At 43.6% G+C, this 18,907-nt stretch overlaps 1 protein-coding gene across 3 annotated transcripts in view; it reads left to right on the top strand.

Moving 5' to 3' along the window:
• MYO10 (myosin X) overlaps positions 1-18,907 on the top strand; it is a 192,998-nt gene that overhangs the window by 95,091 nt on the left and 79,000 nt on the right. For all 3 annotated transcript variants that reach the window (XM_036020249.1, XM_028530975.2, XM_028530966.2), the window contains exons 4-9: positions 418-605; positions 9,643-9,777; positions 11,760-11,884; positions 12,387-12,400; positions 12,520-12,604; positions 13,237-13,340. In XM_036020249.1, coding sequence (XP_035876142.1) covers positions 418-605; positions 9,643-9,777; positions 11,760-11,884; positions 12,387-12,400; positions 12,520-12,604; positions 13,237-13,340 — 651 coding nt within the window. The remainder of the gene's footprint in view (positions 1-417; positions 606-9,642; positions 9,778-11,759; positions 11,885-12,386; positions 12,401-12,519; positions 12,605-13,236; positions 13,341-18,907) is intronic.

Below are 18,907 nucleotides of genomic sequence, written 5' to 3' on the forward strand. Positions count from 1 at the left end.
TCTCCTCCCCCTCTGCCAGCTGACAAGGACAGGGTTACGGGGCCCCAGGGGACAGGGATTTGGGCCTGGGGTGCTTCACCATCCTCTTTCTCTTGCTTTCCCTTCATAGCAAGTCCTCTTTGAAATGGCTCATGCATTTGCACAGAATGACCAGAGTTTGTACCAAAGAGTCATTGGAAAAGTGCACTCAGTGGGGAGCAGAAGTCCTCTTTCCCCTTAGGGGACACTCAGGTGGATTCTTTTAAAGCTCAGGCTTTAGTGACACTGGCAGCTCCTTCCTGTCTCAGCGTGCAGCTGCATGGAGCTGCATGCAGTCTCTCTGTCCCTGTGCTTGTCCCAGCGTGGGTAGAGGTGCGAAGCCCTTGCTCGGTGACTCCTCCCTGTGCCGTGTGCAACTGGGTGTCCTTGTGCTTGCAGACCTACATCGGTTCCATCATTGCCTCCGTGAACCCCTACAAGACCATCCCCGGCCTGTATGAGCGTGCTACCATGGAGCGCTACAGCAAGAGCCACCTGGGCGAGCTGCCCCCGCACGTCTTTGCCGTCGCTAATGAGTGCTACCGCTGCCTTTGGAAGCGCCATGACAACCAGTGTGTCCTCATCAGGTAACCAACCAACTAACCAGCGGTGGGGCTGGAGGGTGGACCTTTGGAAACCCACCGGAGGAGTCTCTACAGGCAATGCTTTCTCAGCCCGCCCCCACCTCCGCCTGCTGAGCACATTGCTGCAAAAACTTCCCAAGTGCCTGAATTTCTCAGATGAAGTTTTCTGTTTTGAAAAGCTGGATAACTACAGCTTTCAGAAGACAGGAGGAGCTCGTGTAGGAAAAGCAAGGTGTTCTACGTTTGTTGACATTTGTCCCCAGGATGATTACGCCGTTTGTTTGCCCTTTTTTATTTGCCTTGATTATTATTCTTTCATTTATTCCATCCAACTGTGAGGTGTGGTCTTACAATGGATTTGAGGAAGTGTTGCCTACTCCTTTCAAATGAAAATGTTCGATGTTCCCGAGCTAGATGGAATGGCTGTGTGGCTGAGCTAGGTTCCTTTTTTCTCCCCTACAGTGCCATTACTCTGGAGATGGAATCTCCCACATGGGAGAATTTTTTGTGGTTTTAATTAGATGCTCCTAAAGTGTACCTTTGAGTTGGCTACAGCAAAGGGACTATTATGTGTATGTTAAGGAAATGACAGAAGGTCCTGCTTATTGTATTTAATGTTTTTTTGTGAGAGAGAAGGAGGCGGGGGGGGGGGGGGGTCTCAACATTATCTGTTTCAGCTGGCTCTTACTCAGTTACTAAACCACCAGAAGCCCTAAGTTCAAGGCCTTTATTACTAGGAGCTGTCTAAAAAAGAAATAGAATCTCTCTCTTTAAAAATACTTCTTAGTTTTAGTAACTAATTCAAAGTGCCTTGTCACCTCTATTCTTGTGAAATCTTATTGGAGCTTCTTCTGCACTGTTTATATTGGCACCCTGTCCCGGGGATGATCAGAACACCCCTGGAAGGCATCCAAGGCCTGCGAGCTGAATGTCACTCTCAGTGCGGTTTCCACAGCGTCTCCAGGCCCTTCACTCCTGCGTCGTCCAGGCATCCACTCCTGGAGCACAGCTCCTACTGAGAACCAGGAGTGTATAAACAGAGCTGCAGAGGGAAAGAGGATTTTGACATCTATTTTAGATGGCTTTCTAGTCCCAACTTGTGCCAAAATAATTACAGTATTTCAAGAGGAAAGGGGTGTTTGGATTTGGGGAGGATAACAAGTAAGACCCCACCTACCCTCCTGATTTCTGATTCAGCGGAAGCCAGGCCCAGGACACAGATGGGCAGCCGTATGGCAGCTTTAGACTTCCAGCCAAGCAGGGTCGCTAACATTGCGGCCCAAAATTAGACAGACTTACCCGGTCGTGGGCACAGGCAGGTAACTGGTGGCCACAGCCCCTGTGGGAAACCAGTTCCCAGATGGTAAGGAACAGACCAGTCCTTCCCCCAGCTCACCTGTCAGAGAAGCCGCTCTGGTTCCTGCGGGGAGAGGGGTCGTGGAGGGACAGACGTGCCAGAGAAGTGGAGGGGACCCCAGCCCTGTGAGGGACTCGCCCTGCCCTGTGTGGGGTCTGACTGAAGATGGGGAAGAAGTGATGGCTGCCCGTTTTTGAAGGGGTAGCTGTATCGGGCACTGTGCCACGCACTTGACAGGCATGGCTCATTGGAACCTTCCAACAGGCCTTTGAGTTGGATGCGGTGTGTGATATGGACACGCAGAAAACCACCATCCGATCAGGGGTCGTGTTCTTCTCACCTGCAGTTTCTACCCGTAGCTCTTGTTCTTGGGTCCTTGCTTTTGCAACAACTCAGCATGATATGCATGATATGAACCAGTGCCTTTCCCATTCACATTCTCTCTCTCCCACTCCTCCCCCCTCCCCCCCTTCTCTCCGCCTCCTCCTCTAAGAGGAGGGAAACACTTGGGCGATAAACGCTCTTTTCTCCATCATCTCATTGGTGCAAATGTGCTTTGCTGTGGGAACCACTCGGATAGAGGGACTGTCAGGTCATTCCGTTAAGTAAATATGAATGATTACAACTCGCAGTTAATGAAAATAAAGCTACTTGCCTTGCTTCATATAAAAACAACTTTTAAGAGGACATTCCCAATAAAGTAACTTCCCTCCTGGCCAGAAGCGCTATTAGTGGTTCTTTCAGTGGTTCTTTCACTGAAGTTCAGAAGTTAGAATTTAAGATCATTATTTCAGCATACAGAATCTAATTTAATAAGGTTAACGGAAATCTATTTTAAGAAGATTGAATTATTTTCCACACTTACGTACGTGAATGTTTGCCGTGGGTGATGGCTTGTGCTTAACCACTTTAAGCAGGGAAAGAATGGGAGCGTGACTTGCTAGACAGCGCCGCTTAGGAAGAAAGCCAGAAATCAAATGAGATCACCGTGCGTGTGTATGTGTGTGCATGTGTGTGCAATAAAACAGAAGAGGGCAGCATTTTTGTGCCAAACATTCTGGTCTTTAAAAGTCAGGTGGAGGAGGTGGGGGAAGGGCAGGGGGTGGGTCTCAAACAGAAAGCTTCCATTGTGTCAGGCTGATGTGAAAAAAAGAACTGCATTTATCTAAATTAACTCAGGAAACAGTCTTGAAGAATAGATTTCTCATTAAAGTGTGTTTTGGTTTTTAATAGCTCTCTACAGCAGTGTTTTGGTTTTTTTTTTTAAGTGGGGGTTGGGGCTGTGGGAATTAAGAGAAAACTGAGTAGAAGAATAAAAATTGCGGGATACTGGAGCCCTCTTTAGATTTCCTCAGGCATAATCTGCCCCCTCGTGGCTGCAACATGTTTTACTACTTTCAAAACACGCTGATAACTTTTAAATTGGAAAAGTAGCCTCCTTGGAAGGAGACAGGACTCCCGGGTCAGTTTTTCTTGCACTCTGTGAACCTGCATGCCTCGGCCAAGGGCTCCCGCTGGCTGGCGTCAGTGCCGCGTCTCCAGGCTTCCAGTCCAGGCCGGCTTCGGCAGCCTCACTGTCACGGGCCTGTGCCTCTCTCACGCTTATTTTAACTTTTTGTGCCCATTTAAATGAATGCTCATGCTGTTATTGTTTTTTTTAAAGATTTTATTTATTTATTTTTAGAGAGGGAAGGGAGGGAGAAAGAGAGAGAAACATCAATGTGTGGTTGCTGGGGGTTATGGCCTGCAACCCAAGCATGTACCCTGGCTGGGAATCGAACCTGCGACACTTTGGTTCGCAGCCCGCGCTTAATCCACTGAGCTATGCCAGCCAGGGCACTGTTATTGTTTTTAAAGTATATAAATATATAGGTTTAAAACTTAGTTGAGAATTCTTTATTCGTGTAACTGAGCAGGTCAGCATTTGATCTTGGTTGATCTAGTACATTTTGCAGTGACGTCAGTTTTTCATTCATCGTATTGGGCAGGCAGAGTTTAGTAACATGACCTATGAAGATAACAGTGTAGGGAGGGCTGGGGGGGGGCGTGGGCTGGGATGGGAGTAAAAGACAGAAAATTGTACTTGAACAACAATTAAAATTTAAAAAAAAGATAACAGTGTAGGCAAGGCATGAGGCTAATTCCCCTTTGCCAGGGACAGTGTCTGGTAAGAGGGCCAGCCTTCAACAGCTGTCAGTCAAAGGATGGATAGAAGGAGAGACTGTTGGTTTGGGACCTCTGCTTCTTTTGTATCTTTTGATTTTCCAAAACCAAAGTGATTTCTTAACTATGTCTCTTATATTCTGGAATGATAATTGGGTGTTTGGTAGTTTTTTTTTTTCTTCCTCGGAATATATTTAGAAATGATTGAGCAACAGTGAACAAAACTTGTATCCTGGATGAGAGAGGTGCCAATGCTGAGGTTGTACACCAGATTTCTGTGCTAGGCTTTGGGAGTTTTTTCAGAAAGAGGAAGACCTAACCACTGCCCTTCAGAAACTTATATTCTGATGGGAAGATACTAGTGTAAATGATTTTAATACAGTCTGCCAAATGCTGTAATAGAAATAGTACATGGCTGCCCAGAGAAGGTAGTAGTAGCTATTCCAGAAGGGGTCACGAAGGTATTTCATAGAGAAAGTGACACGTGATCACATAGGAATACAGCCAGCATAGAGGGGAGGAAGGGCACAGGGGCATTTGCGGAAACACGGGTATCTGGCAAAACAAGGATGGTTAGGACGCAGAGACGTACGTCTGTAAGGCTGTGGGGTTTGCCCAGGGGCATGAAGGAGCTGGGAAAGACCAGGGAAGGGAAATGGCATTAATTTAATTTTTAAAAAAAAAAGGAATTGAGAGGACAAGTTTTGTGTAATCCTCAGAGAGGCCCAAGAGGCATTCTCTGTGGGGGAGCTGAAACTGGGAGCTGTTGAGTCGCTTGCTAAAGAGACCAGCTGTGAACAGCAGACACAGGATTTGAACTTGGGTCTCCCTGTGTTCATTTCAGAACAGAGTCCTCATTCTTGGTACAGGGTCAGACTTGAAGGATTTTGTCCTGCTTGCCTAAGACTTTTGGGCTGAATCCTCTAGAGAGTAGTAGAGAAGTGTCCCCGGTCTTCTACAAGCAAGAGCGTGACCCGTGTACACTTGGAGAAAATCACGTGAATCAGGAGGATTTGATTGACAGGATGGAGATGTCTGTCAGGTGTCAACAGAGAATTCTGGGAAGGGCGGGGAGTGTATATTTCAGGCTTTGTGGGCGAGACCATCTCTATAACAACCACTCAGCTCCACCCTTGGTGTGCAAATGCATTTATAGACGGTCCACAAGTGAACATCGAGGCTGCGTTCCGACAAAACCTTATTTACAGGAGCAGGCAGCAGGGTGTGTTCGGGCCACACCTGCGGACAGCCCTGCGCGGGTCTGGGAGACCACCTGTGGGGTGGAGAGAGGGCTCCACCATCGCACGGGAGGCCCTTTCCTTCAGTGTGCAGTCGCCCCTCGTCTCCTGTGACTCTGCTCCATCTTTGAAGTCCCCCTGCCCTGATTCTGTGGCCTTTCCCTTTCTCCTGGATATTTGGCATCATCATTCAAAAATTTCTAGTTTGTTCTATATTTTTGAAAAGTAGATGCACCTTTGGTTCCACAGTCCCTTACACCACGCGTGCCCTAGTCCCCTCCCTGGCGCTCCCCCACTCTGGGTTTCCTCCTTGTCCTCCTCCGCCTCCGCAGCTCAGTCACTGCCACCCTCTCCTCTTCTAGCTCTCACCTGCCTTTCCTCTCCGACCTTCATGACCCCTGCCCTACCCCGCCCGACTTAAACACCTGTCCTGCCACTTTCCCCTCTGAGTTCCAGACATGTCCACGTGCCCCCGAGGCATCACGGAGATGTTCCGTGGGCCTTCTAGGAGCGGCGTGTCCTGCATTCATCCTGTTTTTTCTCCCAGAAATGTATTTCTCTTCTCACGCTTTGCATTTTCAGCCAGTGAACTCTCAGATCTACCAGGTCCTAAGCCTGAGGTCAAGAGTCATTCTTAGATCTAGAATTCACCCCCCTCCCCGATTAAGGTAAAATTACATACAGCAAAGTGTACTGATTTCACATGTACAGTTTGATGAGTGTTGGGAAACACTTGTGCACACTTGTGTTACCAACACCCAGATCATCACGGTCCGCAGGCTCTCAGGAGTCGTTCCCCACACCTCCCTGTCACTTGCCACCCACCCTGCCGACTGGGGCCACCTGCTCTCTCTGCCTTTGTCCCTCCACGGTCTGTGCTGTGCCTCTCGCTTCTGATCTCCGCTCTCAGATTTGTCTCCCCGCTTCCTCTCTTGCCTCCCTCTATCCATTCTCCACGCTGCGTGCTCCACACAGTGACTCTTTAAAACCTTTCCCCTGATCGTGACCCTCTCTCCTGCTTAACAACTGTCTTGTGACTTCCCATTCTGCCGGCGAAAGAATTCTCAAAATGTTTAATATTGCCTACAAGGCCCCACATCAGTGCTTTCGGTTGTTTTTCTTTCTCTTTTTCATTTTCACTGTTATCTTTATGTAAAGTATAAGCTCATTGTGGTGAACACGTTTTCTCCGAAGCCCGTGCTTGTGTTTGCAGTCTTATTGGCGCCAAGAGTTGCGACTCTTAATTGCCCTGGGCGAATGAGAAAAGTGTAAGGCTGGATAGGTGAGTGATGTGTTTGCTCTAAGTGGAGGTGAAATAACATCGTAATTGCTGCACCAGTTACTGTTCTACAGAGGCTGGAGTAAGGGAGGTGGTGGAGTGAATGAGTCACCACCCTGCCCAGGGTAGAGACAACTCACCAGGCTCCAAAGAGAAGCAGTAAGGCAATTACAGTGCAAAGGGAACAAGACAGAGTTAACCAGAGTGTTAAATTAGCCTTGTTGATTTGGCTTTTGGGGGTATTATATTTTCTTTGATTTTAATTCTTTAATTTATTTTGGCTTCAACGTTCTATAATTATGATAAGCAAAGAAGTATGTACCTAATTTTATATATGTGTGTATATATAACATAATGTTATATACACACTATATGTATATATACTATATATACACACCATATATACATATATGTGTATATATATATACATATATTTTTCCCCTCTCCTCCCTAAAGAAGGTGCTTGAAGAAAATATGCGCCAATGAGAAAAAGTGTAGCTGGAAATTGAGGTACATTGATGTCCGTGACTCATTAACAACAGTGAGAGGCCAGGGTTGTCTTCTCGACCAAGTCTTTGCTGTTGAGTTTGAATGATATTTTCTCGGTGATTGTGTTTTTGCCCCATTGTGTTTCTCAGGGCAGGCCAATTGGCATAGCAAACAGCCCCCAAATCTCAGGGGTGGAGCACAGGCATGGTGTGTGTCTTGCTCACTTAGCAGCCTCTTATGGGGAGCTGAGAAACTCACCTTGACCCCACATTACTTTGTCTTGGAGATGTGTCATCCCCGAGGGCACCCAGATGGCAGGCACAGCAGACAGAGTCCAGGGGACCACAAAAGGGGGTTTCAGCCACCAGACCTGGACATGGCACATACCTGTCTTGCTCAGTTGTCTAGCTGCCCTCTGGTTCGGTTGGCCGCATCCAGGCCCTGTCTGAATGCGGCCCTTCCTGCGAGGGAGGCTGAGATGTCTGCTTCTGGGTGCTGGCGAGCAGGAGGTGGGGTTGGGGAATGCATAACAGTATTTCTACCTCATACGTTTTAACTGGAGAACGTATGCCTTTAGGTTTTGTTTGTTTGTTTTAACAATTGAATCATCAACAACCACTAGGTGGGTGTGTGTTTTTGTCATATCAAGAATTTTTAAAATCTCTTCTTGTAATTTTCTCTTAGTTTCTTTCTGTGCTGCTCCTTCAGTGCGCTCTTGCTGATGCCTCAGGCGTGCCAGCCGCTGGGCTGGGCAGGCGCCCGTTATGGGAAGATGAACGCAAAGTCCCATACTGGGAGGTTTCTGGTTCCCGACAACAGAAAACCCAACCAAAGTTGGTCTGACTTGCAGGGGCCTTTCTTATCTCAGGCAACGCAAGACAGGCCAGTTCCAGGCTTGTGGACTCAGCCACTCCTGCTGGGCGCTTCTCTGATTTTCTTGGCTTTCGCTTTGTCGTTTCAAGATAGGTGCCGACTCCAGGTATTCATCGTCTGCAGAAAGGAAGGGAGGCGGGAGTTTCTACCTGTTCTCTGCGGTCTGCATGCAGACCTCCCCAGGAGCTCTCAGCACACCTGACTTTAAGTTTCTGGCTGAAATTCTGACACCTGCCCGTGGCCAACGTGCAAAGGGGCTGGAATTGCTGCAGTTGGCCTGGACCTGTGGAGATCCCCCATGGGCCTGTAGTATCCAGCAGGTCACAGAAAGTGTCATTTCTGAGTCATTTCCTGTCCTTTATTACAGGTGCTTAATCATTCACCAAGTTTTCAGCAGAATTTCTCTAGCGTGATAACTTCCCAGGTCTTGTTACCCAATGAGTGCTGCTTCCTTACAACGTACATGGAGCTCATCTGTTCATATCACCCATTCAGCGGTTACTAATATGCTGCCTTGGGATATTGCTGGTGTGGCTGTACTGTTACTCATGCCCTTGGTTTACTTTTTTTTTTTGTAAGTCCTCTGCCTTTTTACTATTCCTGTTCTCCACAGTGCCAAGCGTGGTGCCTTACACAAAACTGGATTTCTCCTTCCAGGTCTCTGCCACCCCCATATCTTCCTGTCCATCTCCAGCCAGATTGCGCTTGCCCAGGACCCACTACCATACACCTGGATTATAGCAGCCAGTCTCCCTGAGGGGCCCTTCCCTCCTGGAGCATTAACTTCAGAGCTGTGTTCTTTACAGGCGACTCTGATGAGCTGTCTTTGTCTTCTGTCTCCTCCAGATGCCTGTGAAGGCTGACCTCAGCTGCCTCTCCTCTCTGTCCTCCCAACCCGACTAGAAGCCACTTCCTTGTAGGCCTGGCTCAGCTGGCTTCTGTGCTTTTGCTCCCATTGTCATCTTAACGCAATTCTCCCGCTTTCCTTTTTGCCTGGCTAGTGTTTGCTAGTCCCTTAAGGTACAACCCATACCTTATTTACCTCACTCACTGTGCTCCCCCTGCCCCACCCCCATTGCATAGTTCACTTTTCCTTAACCGCCACTGAAGTGCGCCTCTGTGGACTTTGGACTCAGACTGACCTGGTGTGAAATTCTCACCGGGTGCTTAGTGGCAGTATCGTGGGAATAAAATGACTTAATGTGGGTTGAGTGCCTGGAGGTTCATTCCTTGTCCGCTCAATAGTAGTTATGACTGATTGCATTTCTGTGTACATTTACCTGCTTCAAATTCCCCAGAAACATGCTGTGAATGTTCTTACTCCTTTAACAAATGTTTTCCGACTGCCCGGCACTGTGGAGGTGTCTGGGATGTTCTAGGAGACGTTCCCTCCCACGAAGGGCGCCATCTCACTACCTTACCTTAGTAAAGGTGGTTCTGTTCCCCACTTATGTGCCCTCATTGGCACTCATCACAGCAGGTGGCCACCTGAACATGGCACTTCTATTAAAACCTTCATTGAACTCAGCTCTTGGAATGGGCGTTTTGGGCTCTCTCTTCCTGCCTTTCAACAGTGGACGAATTGGTTTTTGGAAAAGAAACTGTACCTAAAAGCACAAACTTTTGCATTTTGTCTTTCAGTGGTGAAAGCGGGGCAGGTAAAACTGAAAGCACTAAATTGATCCTCAAGTTTTTATCAGTCATCAGCCAGCAGTCTTTGGAACTCTCTTTGAAAGAGAAGGCATCCTGTGTTGAACAAGCCATTCTTGAAAGCAGGTATTTATTATGTTTCTTGTTTCCAGCTAATAGGATTCACTTTCCTCACAGTATGGCTTATTTAAGGAAAAGTTAAAATTAGTGAGTCTGCTTTCTCTTTTTCTTGCCTTTTTTACAATTCCTCAGGGAAATATCTTGACACGCACACAGCAATCTCTAATAACCCAGGCAACAACACCTGATCCTCCGTGGCTGGGCCAGGTTTAAGCTGGTTAGGCCTCCTTCTGCCAGAGCTTTTATCTAGTTATTTGGAGGCCTTGTTAGCAGTGAAAATTTCAGCCTCCTGCCGCAGTGACCCAGGGCTCAGTGCGGAGATGACCGAGACTCTGTTGAGCACCCCGCCCTTTGGAAGTGCCCTGAGAGCAGATGGCATTGGTGTTCCTTCATGTGGCAGAGGATCATTGATACAATACATTTGATGGCAGTGAGCCTTATGCCTTTGAAAGAGTGCTGTGTGGTGAGGTATCATCTGGAATTTTGCAATTGCCCAGTGTCTGATTGGTGCTTTATCATATTGGGTTGGCCAAAAAGTCTTGTTACTTTTTTTCCATACGATGGCTCTAATAGTGCTGAGTTGTCTTTATCTTCATGCAAAACTATTTTGTTAGATTGTATCGTGACAGCTTTCATGTCAGTGTGCATTTTAAAAAAACACCAAAATTGGTGCATTTTTGTACAGCCATTTTAATATTGAAGATGGAAGAAAATATGCAACATTTTTGGAGTATTATGTTTTATTATTTCAAGAAAGGTACAAATGCAACTGAACACACACAAAAAGATTTGTGCAGTATATAGAGAAGGTGCTGTGACTGATTGAACTTGTCAAAAGTAGTTTGCAAAGTTTCTTGGTACTATTGACATTTTGGCCAAATGATTCTTTGCTGTGGCGCTGTCTAATGCATTGGAAGACGTTTAGCAGCACCCCTGGCCTCTACCCACTGAAGCCAATAGCAGGAGATAGCCAATGCACTCAAAATGTCTAAATTAGTAAACTTATTAGTGAAAATAAAAAGTGCCTTTATTTTATGGGAAAAAATGAAACAGACATTTTGGGTGACCCAATATTTTAGAACCTACTGGGACTTAGAGATCCTATCATTTAGGAATTACTCCTGGAATCCGCAGACTTAGTCCATATTAGTCCATATCCTGCAGCTGGTTTTTGGTGGTTTTTTTTAACCACTCAAACTTTATTTGTTAAGTTGTAACAGAATATACGTAACATGAAGTTTATAACTTGAAATATTTTTCAGTGTACAGCATAGTGGTGTTAGGTACATTCACGTTGTTGTGCAGCCATTTCGACCACCCATCTCTAGAATGTTTTCATTGTCCACTTGCTGCAACCTGTTGTTATAAGTTAAATTGTGTTGGAACACAGACACTCACTTGTTTATGTAATCATTTATAGCTGCTTTCAAGCTGTAGCAGTAGAGCTGAATGGTTGCAACAAAGGCCCCTGTGGCCCTCAAAGCCAGAAACATTTATTATCCGGTCCTTTGCAGACCAAGTCTGCTGACCCCTGGTCTAGTCTGACCACAGGTTAAAGTTAGAGAAGACCCAAGGAAGTTCCATGAGTTGCCCTCAGAACCTACAACAAATGGGTAGAATTTTCAGGACTGGACTTTCTCAGGTCCTAGAACTGGAAAAGGAGCTTTTTCCGTGCAGTTCCTGGCTTGTGTGTATAAGCCCAAGCTAACTTGTGCAGGGACGAGCTCCGTGGAGCATCCCAGAGCATGGTGGAACATCACAGCAGCACAACAGATGCGAGATCTTTCCTTCAAGATGGATATTCCTGATAAACCCATTTCAGCAAAGTGCTTGGAAAGTCTGGCTTTTCTGTAAAGAAACATAATCACCGTTGGTCCTTTTGATTTCAGACTTCTCTTGCCCTCGTACATTCTGGCATTTGTGGGAATGGCCTTGCCGTGTCCGTATCTACCCTGATTAACACTCTCTGCTGTCCTGCTTCTCTGCAGCCCCATCATGGAGGCCTTCGGCAACGCGAAGACGGTGTACAACAACAACTCCAGCCGCTTCGGGAAGTTCGTTCAGCTGAACATCTGCCAGAAGGGAAACATTCAGGGCGGGAGAATTGTAGATTGTATCCTGTTTCGTTTCGTTGTTGTTGTTTTTTTTCTGTACAGTATTTGACTCTAGAAGAAGAAACTGTTTTATAAGGACAGATGAAGAATGTGAATGGAACATTTCTGTCTGTCTTTTCTACCTAGTTATTGCTGTAATTTTTACTGTGATTGACCTGTTAATTTTTTTAGGAGATAAAGAACCATTTTTTTTTGGAAATCTCTGATATCATGTCCATAATCTGGAAAAAAAAAGTATTTATCACCAACCATCAGCTATTTGTTCAGAATCAATTCTGTCGAACATTTGGTGCCTCCTATGGCACCGCGTGTCATGTTCGAAATCGGATTCAGGTGAAATAGTTTACACTTGAGGGCCTATCTTTTGGCACTGGAAATCTCAGTGTCAAAGGAATGGGGAATTGTAATTATTTGGGTAACAAAGAATAGAAAATTGAAGACTAATTAAGTGGGTCATATCCTGGTTTTGTTCCTTGACTTGCCATTGCTTGTCCCATGAAGATTTATTAGAAAAAGTAAGTAAGCATGATTCAATTCACATTTTCTTTCACAATAACAATTTTCGGAAATTACCGCTTTGTGTTAATTAAGCAGGGGAAACACCTCTGAATAGAAATCTGATTTATTTCCACAGAACCGAGTAGTAAGACAAAATCCTGGGGAGAGGAACTACCACGTGTTCTATGCGCTGCTGGCAGGGCTGGATCACGAGCGGAGAGGTGAGCGGATGGGGCCCTGCGGCGGGGGCCCTGTGGAGGGATACGTGTGGGCAACCTGTTTCCTCTCTCAAAACCATCGGGATGTGCAAAGACATCTGTTTGGACTTCGTTGATACTCTTCCAGTTGACTCAAAATGTATGAGAATGCCAAAAGATGTGGAATCCCTTTTAGAGCCGAAAAATGTACATGGAAAGTCATCAATAGGGAAATCTTAAATTTTATGTTTGTTTTGGACTCCTGGTACTACTTTTCTGGTTTAAAGAATATTTATGAAAACACACATATATAGTGTATTATAACTGGTTTTATTTTGAAGCCATACCCGAATAAACCAAATCTCTGAACATTTGATCTTTAAGAGAAAACTATCAAAACAGGATCCTCACTGCTTCTTGGCCTTTTAGCCAAGGTCAACTGTAAATCCTCATCGATGATTTTTTTCTACCATCCCATTTACTTTCATTAAACTCTTTCTATTTTCTCTGTTTGGTGATTAAGAGAGAGTTGTACCTGAATAGGGGACTATTAGCACAGAATTATTTATGTATTTATTTTAGTGCCACAAAGTGGAAAGTCAGATTCAGTCTCACCCTATTCGAGTATTGACGTTGTGTTTCTTTTCCTTCTGTAGAAGAATTTTATTTATCTGTGCCAGAAAACTACCACTACTTGAACCAGTCTGGATGTGTAGAAGACAAGACAATCAGTGACAAGGAATCCTTTAGGGAAGTTATTGTAAGTTGTTTTCTCATTTTTCCTTACTAAGAATAACCCCCCCAAAAACACAACAGGTTTTATTTTATGTGACCCCCGCCCCCCCAAAATGAAATGAAAACAGAAGTAATTACATTTGCACCACTGTGTGATGACAGTGTTTTTCCCTTTCCCAGTTTTACTGTGGCTCTTGAACTTCTCTCATTACTCAGGTTTTCTCCATACTCTTGTTGCTGAAAGGTCTTCTGTTACAATAAAGAAGAAAACTCGTTCTTATTTTTGATGAGTTGCAAAAAAAGATTTGCCTCAGGATTTTTTTCTATTTTATTTTTGCTTTTTTCCTTTTAACAATTTTTTCCTTATTTGTATTTAAGTATGTTGATAAGCAATCTTACATTGGTGGTATTAGTTTCAGGTGTATATTACAGTGATTCAACATTTGTGTACCTTACAATGGGATCACCCCACTAACTCTAGTATAATCATCTGTCACCGTGTAAACTAATCACAATGCTGTTGACTGTCGTACTCCTCTTCCCCTTTTCACCCAGGCCCCCTCCTCCTCCCTTCTGGTGATCATCCCTTTGGTCTTTGTTTCTGTGAGTCTGTTTCCATTTTGTTTTTAGATTCCACATATAAGTGAAATCATATGGTGTTTGTTTTCCCCTGTCTGACTTATTTCACTAACCATAATACCCCCTAGATGCATCAGGGTTGCCACAAATGGCAAGATATCATCTTTTTTTTTTATTACACATGTGTGTGTGTACACCATATTTTCTTTATTCATTCATCTGTAGAGGGCCACCTAGGTTGCTTCCATATCTTGGCTCTTGTAAACAAACCCAAAGTGAGCAGAAGGAAGGACATAATAATATCAAGGCACAAATAAAAGAAATGTCAAATAAAAACAATAGAAAAGATTAATGAAACAGAGCTGATTCTTTTAAAGGATAAATGAAATTAATAAGTCTCTAGCAAGACTCATCAAGCAGAAAAGAGCAAGAACACAAATGAAGTCAGAAAATGAAAGAGGCTAGATTATAATGGACACCACGGAAATACAAAGGATCATTAAAGAATACTATGAACAACTTTATGCCAACAAATTTGACAGCCCATAAAGGATAAATTTTGAGAAACATACAACCTTCCAAGATGAAACCAGGAAGAAGCAGGGAATCTGAACAGACCAATGGCCAGCACTGAAATGGAAGCAGCCATGAAATATCTCCCAACAAACAAAAGTCCAGGACCAGAGGGCTTCACTGGTGAATTCTACCAAATGTTGAAAGAAGAGTTAGTACTTGTCCTTCTCAAACTATTCCAGAAAACTGAAGGGGAAGGAACGCTTTCAAACTCATTCTACAGGGCCAGCGTCACCCTGATACCAAAACCAGATAAAGACACTACAAAGAAAGAGACTTACAGGCCAGTATCCCTGTGAACACAGAGGCCGAAATTCTCAACAGGATATTTTGCTTCTTTCTTGAAGCTGGGCAACAATTCTTTGTGACAGCAGGACGTTGTTCCTGGTGATGCGCAGACTCATTACGATCCCACTTGTAGTTTCGTTACCAGAGGAACTGGTTTGCTGACTGACCACTAGGGCGCACTGGGCCTCCAGGCCACCGCTGGCCCGGAGAAGGCACTCGGGTGGCTTTTCTCTCGGGGCATTGTTTTCTGACTCAGAGTTGTTTGTTCTTTCTGTTAGCTACAAGTTTACTTCGGGAGCTTGGCTGGCTTTTATTTTTAAATTGAAATGATAGGTTATGACACTTGAAATTTGGTCTCATGATGAAAGGCTTTGGTCATCGAGAGAGGAAGAAAATTGTGTACATGAATTTGGCTTCATCATATGCCCAACACACTTACAAGGATTCTATTGTTAGAGCCTTAATATTTACTTTACAATTACCTTTCCTGTGGACCCCTCAAAGATATCAATGACAGCTTCGCTGGTATTTATTGAAATCAGGAACTGTAATCTTTGTTATTATTTACACTTCTTCTGGAAGTTCTGCGCAGTGTAGTCAGAAAAGAAACAAATGTAAATGAACAACTTTTCAGAAAAGAGGAAAAATACTATTTTTTATAGAAAAATTATTCTTTCCCCCTTAACCTACAAAATCATGAATTAGGGAATGGCTTAATTTGTATCTACAAAATAAGATCCACTGTAGCAAGCAAAACACATGCTCAAATATATTTAATAATATGTAAAAACTTGCTTGTTACTTAAGTGAGGAGGGCAGGATACGGCACTATAATCTTTTCATTTGAATAATAAACGTTATATATACAGGGTGGGGCAAAAGTAGGTTTACAGTTGGTAGTATGCATAACAATTTATTGTATGTTATTTATTAATTATTGTATTAGTTTTAATACAAAAAAGTCGAACAGTAATTTGACTTTTACCCCATCCTGTATATATATGTCATGTATATATATCAATTATATATGCAGAGAAATATTGGAACAAAGTATACCAAAAATGTCATCTCATAAGGCAGAACTTTAGGATTGTATTTTATGCTTTACCATTCTTTCTGTTACAGTATTTTTCAACAGATGTGTGTCAGCCTTATAATGACCATTATGATTACATAACTAAAAATCATGACTCTATAATAAAGGAATAAAATCCTAAGTGTCATTATCGGTACCAGCCAGCCCCTCCTTCTGCCTTGCACAGCCCTTATGACCAGGAGTGACCCAGAAATGGTTAAGGAGACACCAGACTCTGTGGCTGCAGTTGATGCTATATGTTCAACGTGTCGAGCACCTGCTGTGTGCCAGGCACTGGGCAGATTGCAGTGAGCAAACCACATAATCCCTGCTTTCTGCCGAAAACGACTGGAACAGATTATACTGTTTTTTTTTATGCAGTTCATCTCAATATTCCCTGCCAACACCAAATGCCACTTGAATTCATATCTTCATATTGAATTCCATAAAGCTCCTTTTCCCAGGACCGTGTTCTGTTCAGGCTCAACGATATTTATTTGCCGAGTGTGTTAAAGTGAAAATGGAAAGAAATTGTTTCTATGAACATGTATGAATGTGTCACTTCTTGTGTTAATTTTTAGCTACTAAAAAAATCATTATTCATTTTATCAACTTTAATGTCAGTATACTCAATAGGATCTTTTAAGAATTTTGCTTATTTCACTGAGAATCTATGTTTTCAGGATTCATCATTGGTATCAACTGATGCCAGTAATATAAATACTGTTTCAAGTGGTGTGGATCAGTTGGTTGGAGTGTTGTCCCGTAACCAAAGGGTTGTGGGTTCACTTCCCAGTCACGGCACACTCCTAGGTTGCAACTTCAATCCCCTGGTCCTGGTGCGTGCAATCCCCGGTCTGCCATGTATGAGAGGTTAATTGATGCTTTTCTCCCTTCCTCTGTCTCTAGAAGCAATGGAAAAATGCCCTTGGATGAGGATTAAATAAATAAATAAATACATACATAAATAAATACCTGTGAGGTGTCCTGAGCTGTTTTAGGGGAGCAGGGACAGTGACCTGCTAAATTTCACGGCCATTTTTTTTTTGCAGCCTTCCAGGTCACCTGTTAATTGTTCCATCAGGGTTGAAAGCTATTTTAAGTCAACTGTAACAACTAATTGACTGTCCCCTGCACTTACCCACCAGGCTGGTGGCCGAGGAAATGTGAGGGGAGGCGTGTCTTTGAGCCGTAATCTCCCACCCTCCCCTCCTGTCCAATACCGAGTGTTCACAGTGAGCCTGGCCATGGGCCCCTCTGGGATTTCCTCCCCACACCGGCCTGATGGCACACATCCGTGGGTTTTTAATCATGTGAGTGCATATAAATGTATGCACAAACTCATGCCTCATGCATCCAATTCTATGAAAATTTAAAGGGACCATCTGATACCTCCATTTTGCCAAGCTTGGAAACATCAGTCTCTTTTAGTGTTCGAAAACTTGGTAGTATAAGCAAATTTTATATTATAAAGTAATATATTATGGCCTCACTATAACATAACATTACATAATAAGTTATTAAATGGCTTGTAATAATTTACTGTTCCCAGAACAATGCTGCCTTCCACTGTTGCTGTCGTACCATTTAGTCAGGATTCACCTGTGGCCCCTTTGCCGTCCTGAGTGGGGCCTTCCCACTCCCAGCTCACTTCTGAGACCCTGAGCAGAAGGACCTTTTGGCAGTGAACTAGCCTGAATTTGCTGCTCTTCTCCGTTTGTATCTAGTGTGACAGTCCAGCTCCCTTCAGGCCTTAATGGTTGGCACCGTGTCACATGTTTGACACCCTCCTCCACCAGCGCCCCCTACACAAACTTTCACAAACATTTAATTTTTATGAGCTTAATGAAGACTCGATGAAAGTATTTTGTAACTTTGTGGCAGTTTTATAACTCAATTGCTGTTTAGTGCTTCTGAACTGTACTGAGAATTTCCCAGGGTTGTTTTTTTTTTAAAGTCTTGAGCTCTATTGTTGAGAAAATAAGATAATTATAATAAGCCTTAAAGTGCTACTCCTGCCAAAGGGGTGGAGACTGCTGCTAAAAATACCATAAATAGGACAGTAAGGGACAATGGACGGGGGCTCTGGCTCCCAGTTTCGGCGCCCACACCCACGCTGGTGATAATTGGTTGCAGCCCTTAATTACCCTGTGGTGTGATTAGTGCAATTACCACTTATCACCACACTCCTAATTAATTAATTTACTTGGATTGGACTTGAAAGTGAAGAAGTCACGGCTTTATTAATGAAGTAAGCACATTTTATCTATCTGCTTTCATATCTCTATGTATAATCTTTGCATGTAATTTCAGAACTTAACCAAGAATTTTTCCATAGGGCATTTCTTGACATTTTTCATTAGGTAGTTTGAAATTTTCTGCTAAAATTGTAAACTTATTTTTCAAAAATCTTGTTTCCTTTAGGCCCCAAGTATTTTCATTTCTGTGCTTATTCTAAGAGGAGCTGAGAATTTTTGTATAAATTAGTATTGATATGTCTTGTAAATATGAGAAAAACTGTATCATAGAAAAGGATATTACCTTGTGCACAATGCAGATGCTTTGTGATTATTCTGCTGATGTCTGATTGGATCCTTACCACTGTTTTCAGTTCTTGAACATGATACATTGTTACACACTTCTTACCCATATTTCATTGGTTGTAGAGTAATTAAATTTGAATAATTATTTTTTTCATAGGCTTTTTATTTATGAACACTTAACTAATAAATAGTTCTTGTTTTTCATTAATTTTTGTTTGTGCCCATGAATTGAGTCTTCTCACACTTGATTAAATCATGGTGTTTTTTTCGTGATCAACTTTATTGAGCTATAATGTACATAAAGTACAGTGTTCCCATTAAAGGATACATTTTTTAAAAGATTTTATTTATTTTTAGACAAAGGGGAAGGGAGGGAGAAAAGGAGAGAAACATCAGTGTGTGGTTGCCTCTCATGCGCCCCCCTACTGGGTACTGAACCTGGCCCGGTATGTGCCCTGACTGGGAATGGAACCAGCGACCCTTTGGTTCGCAGGCAGGTGCTCAAATCCACTGAGCCACACCAGCCAGGTCTAA

This window comes from Phyllostomus discolor, chromosome 3, assembly GCF_004126475.2.
Source record: "Phyllostomus discolor isolate MPI-MPIP mPhyDis1 chromosome 3, mPhyDis1.pri.v3, whole genome shotgun sequence".
In the NCBI taxonomy this organism is placed as follows: domain Eukaryota; kingdom Metazoa; phylum Chordata; class Mammalia; order Chiroptera; family Phyllostomidae; genus Phyllostomus; species Phyllostomus discolor.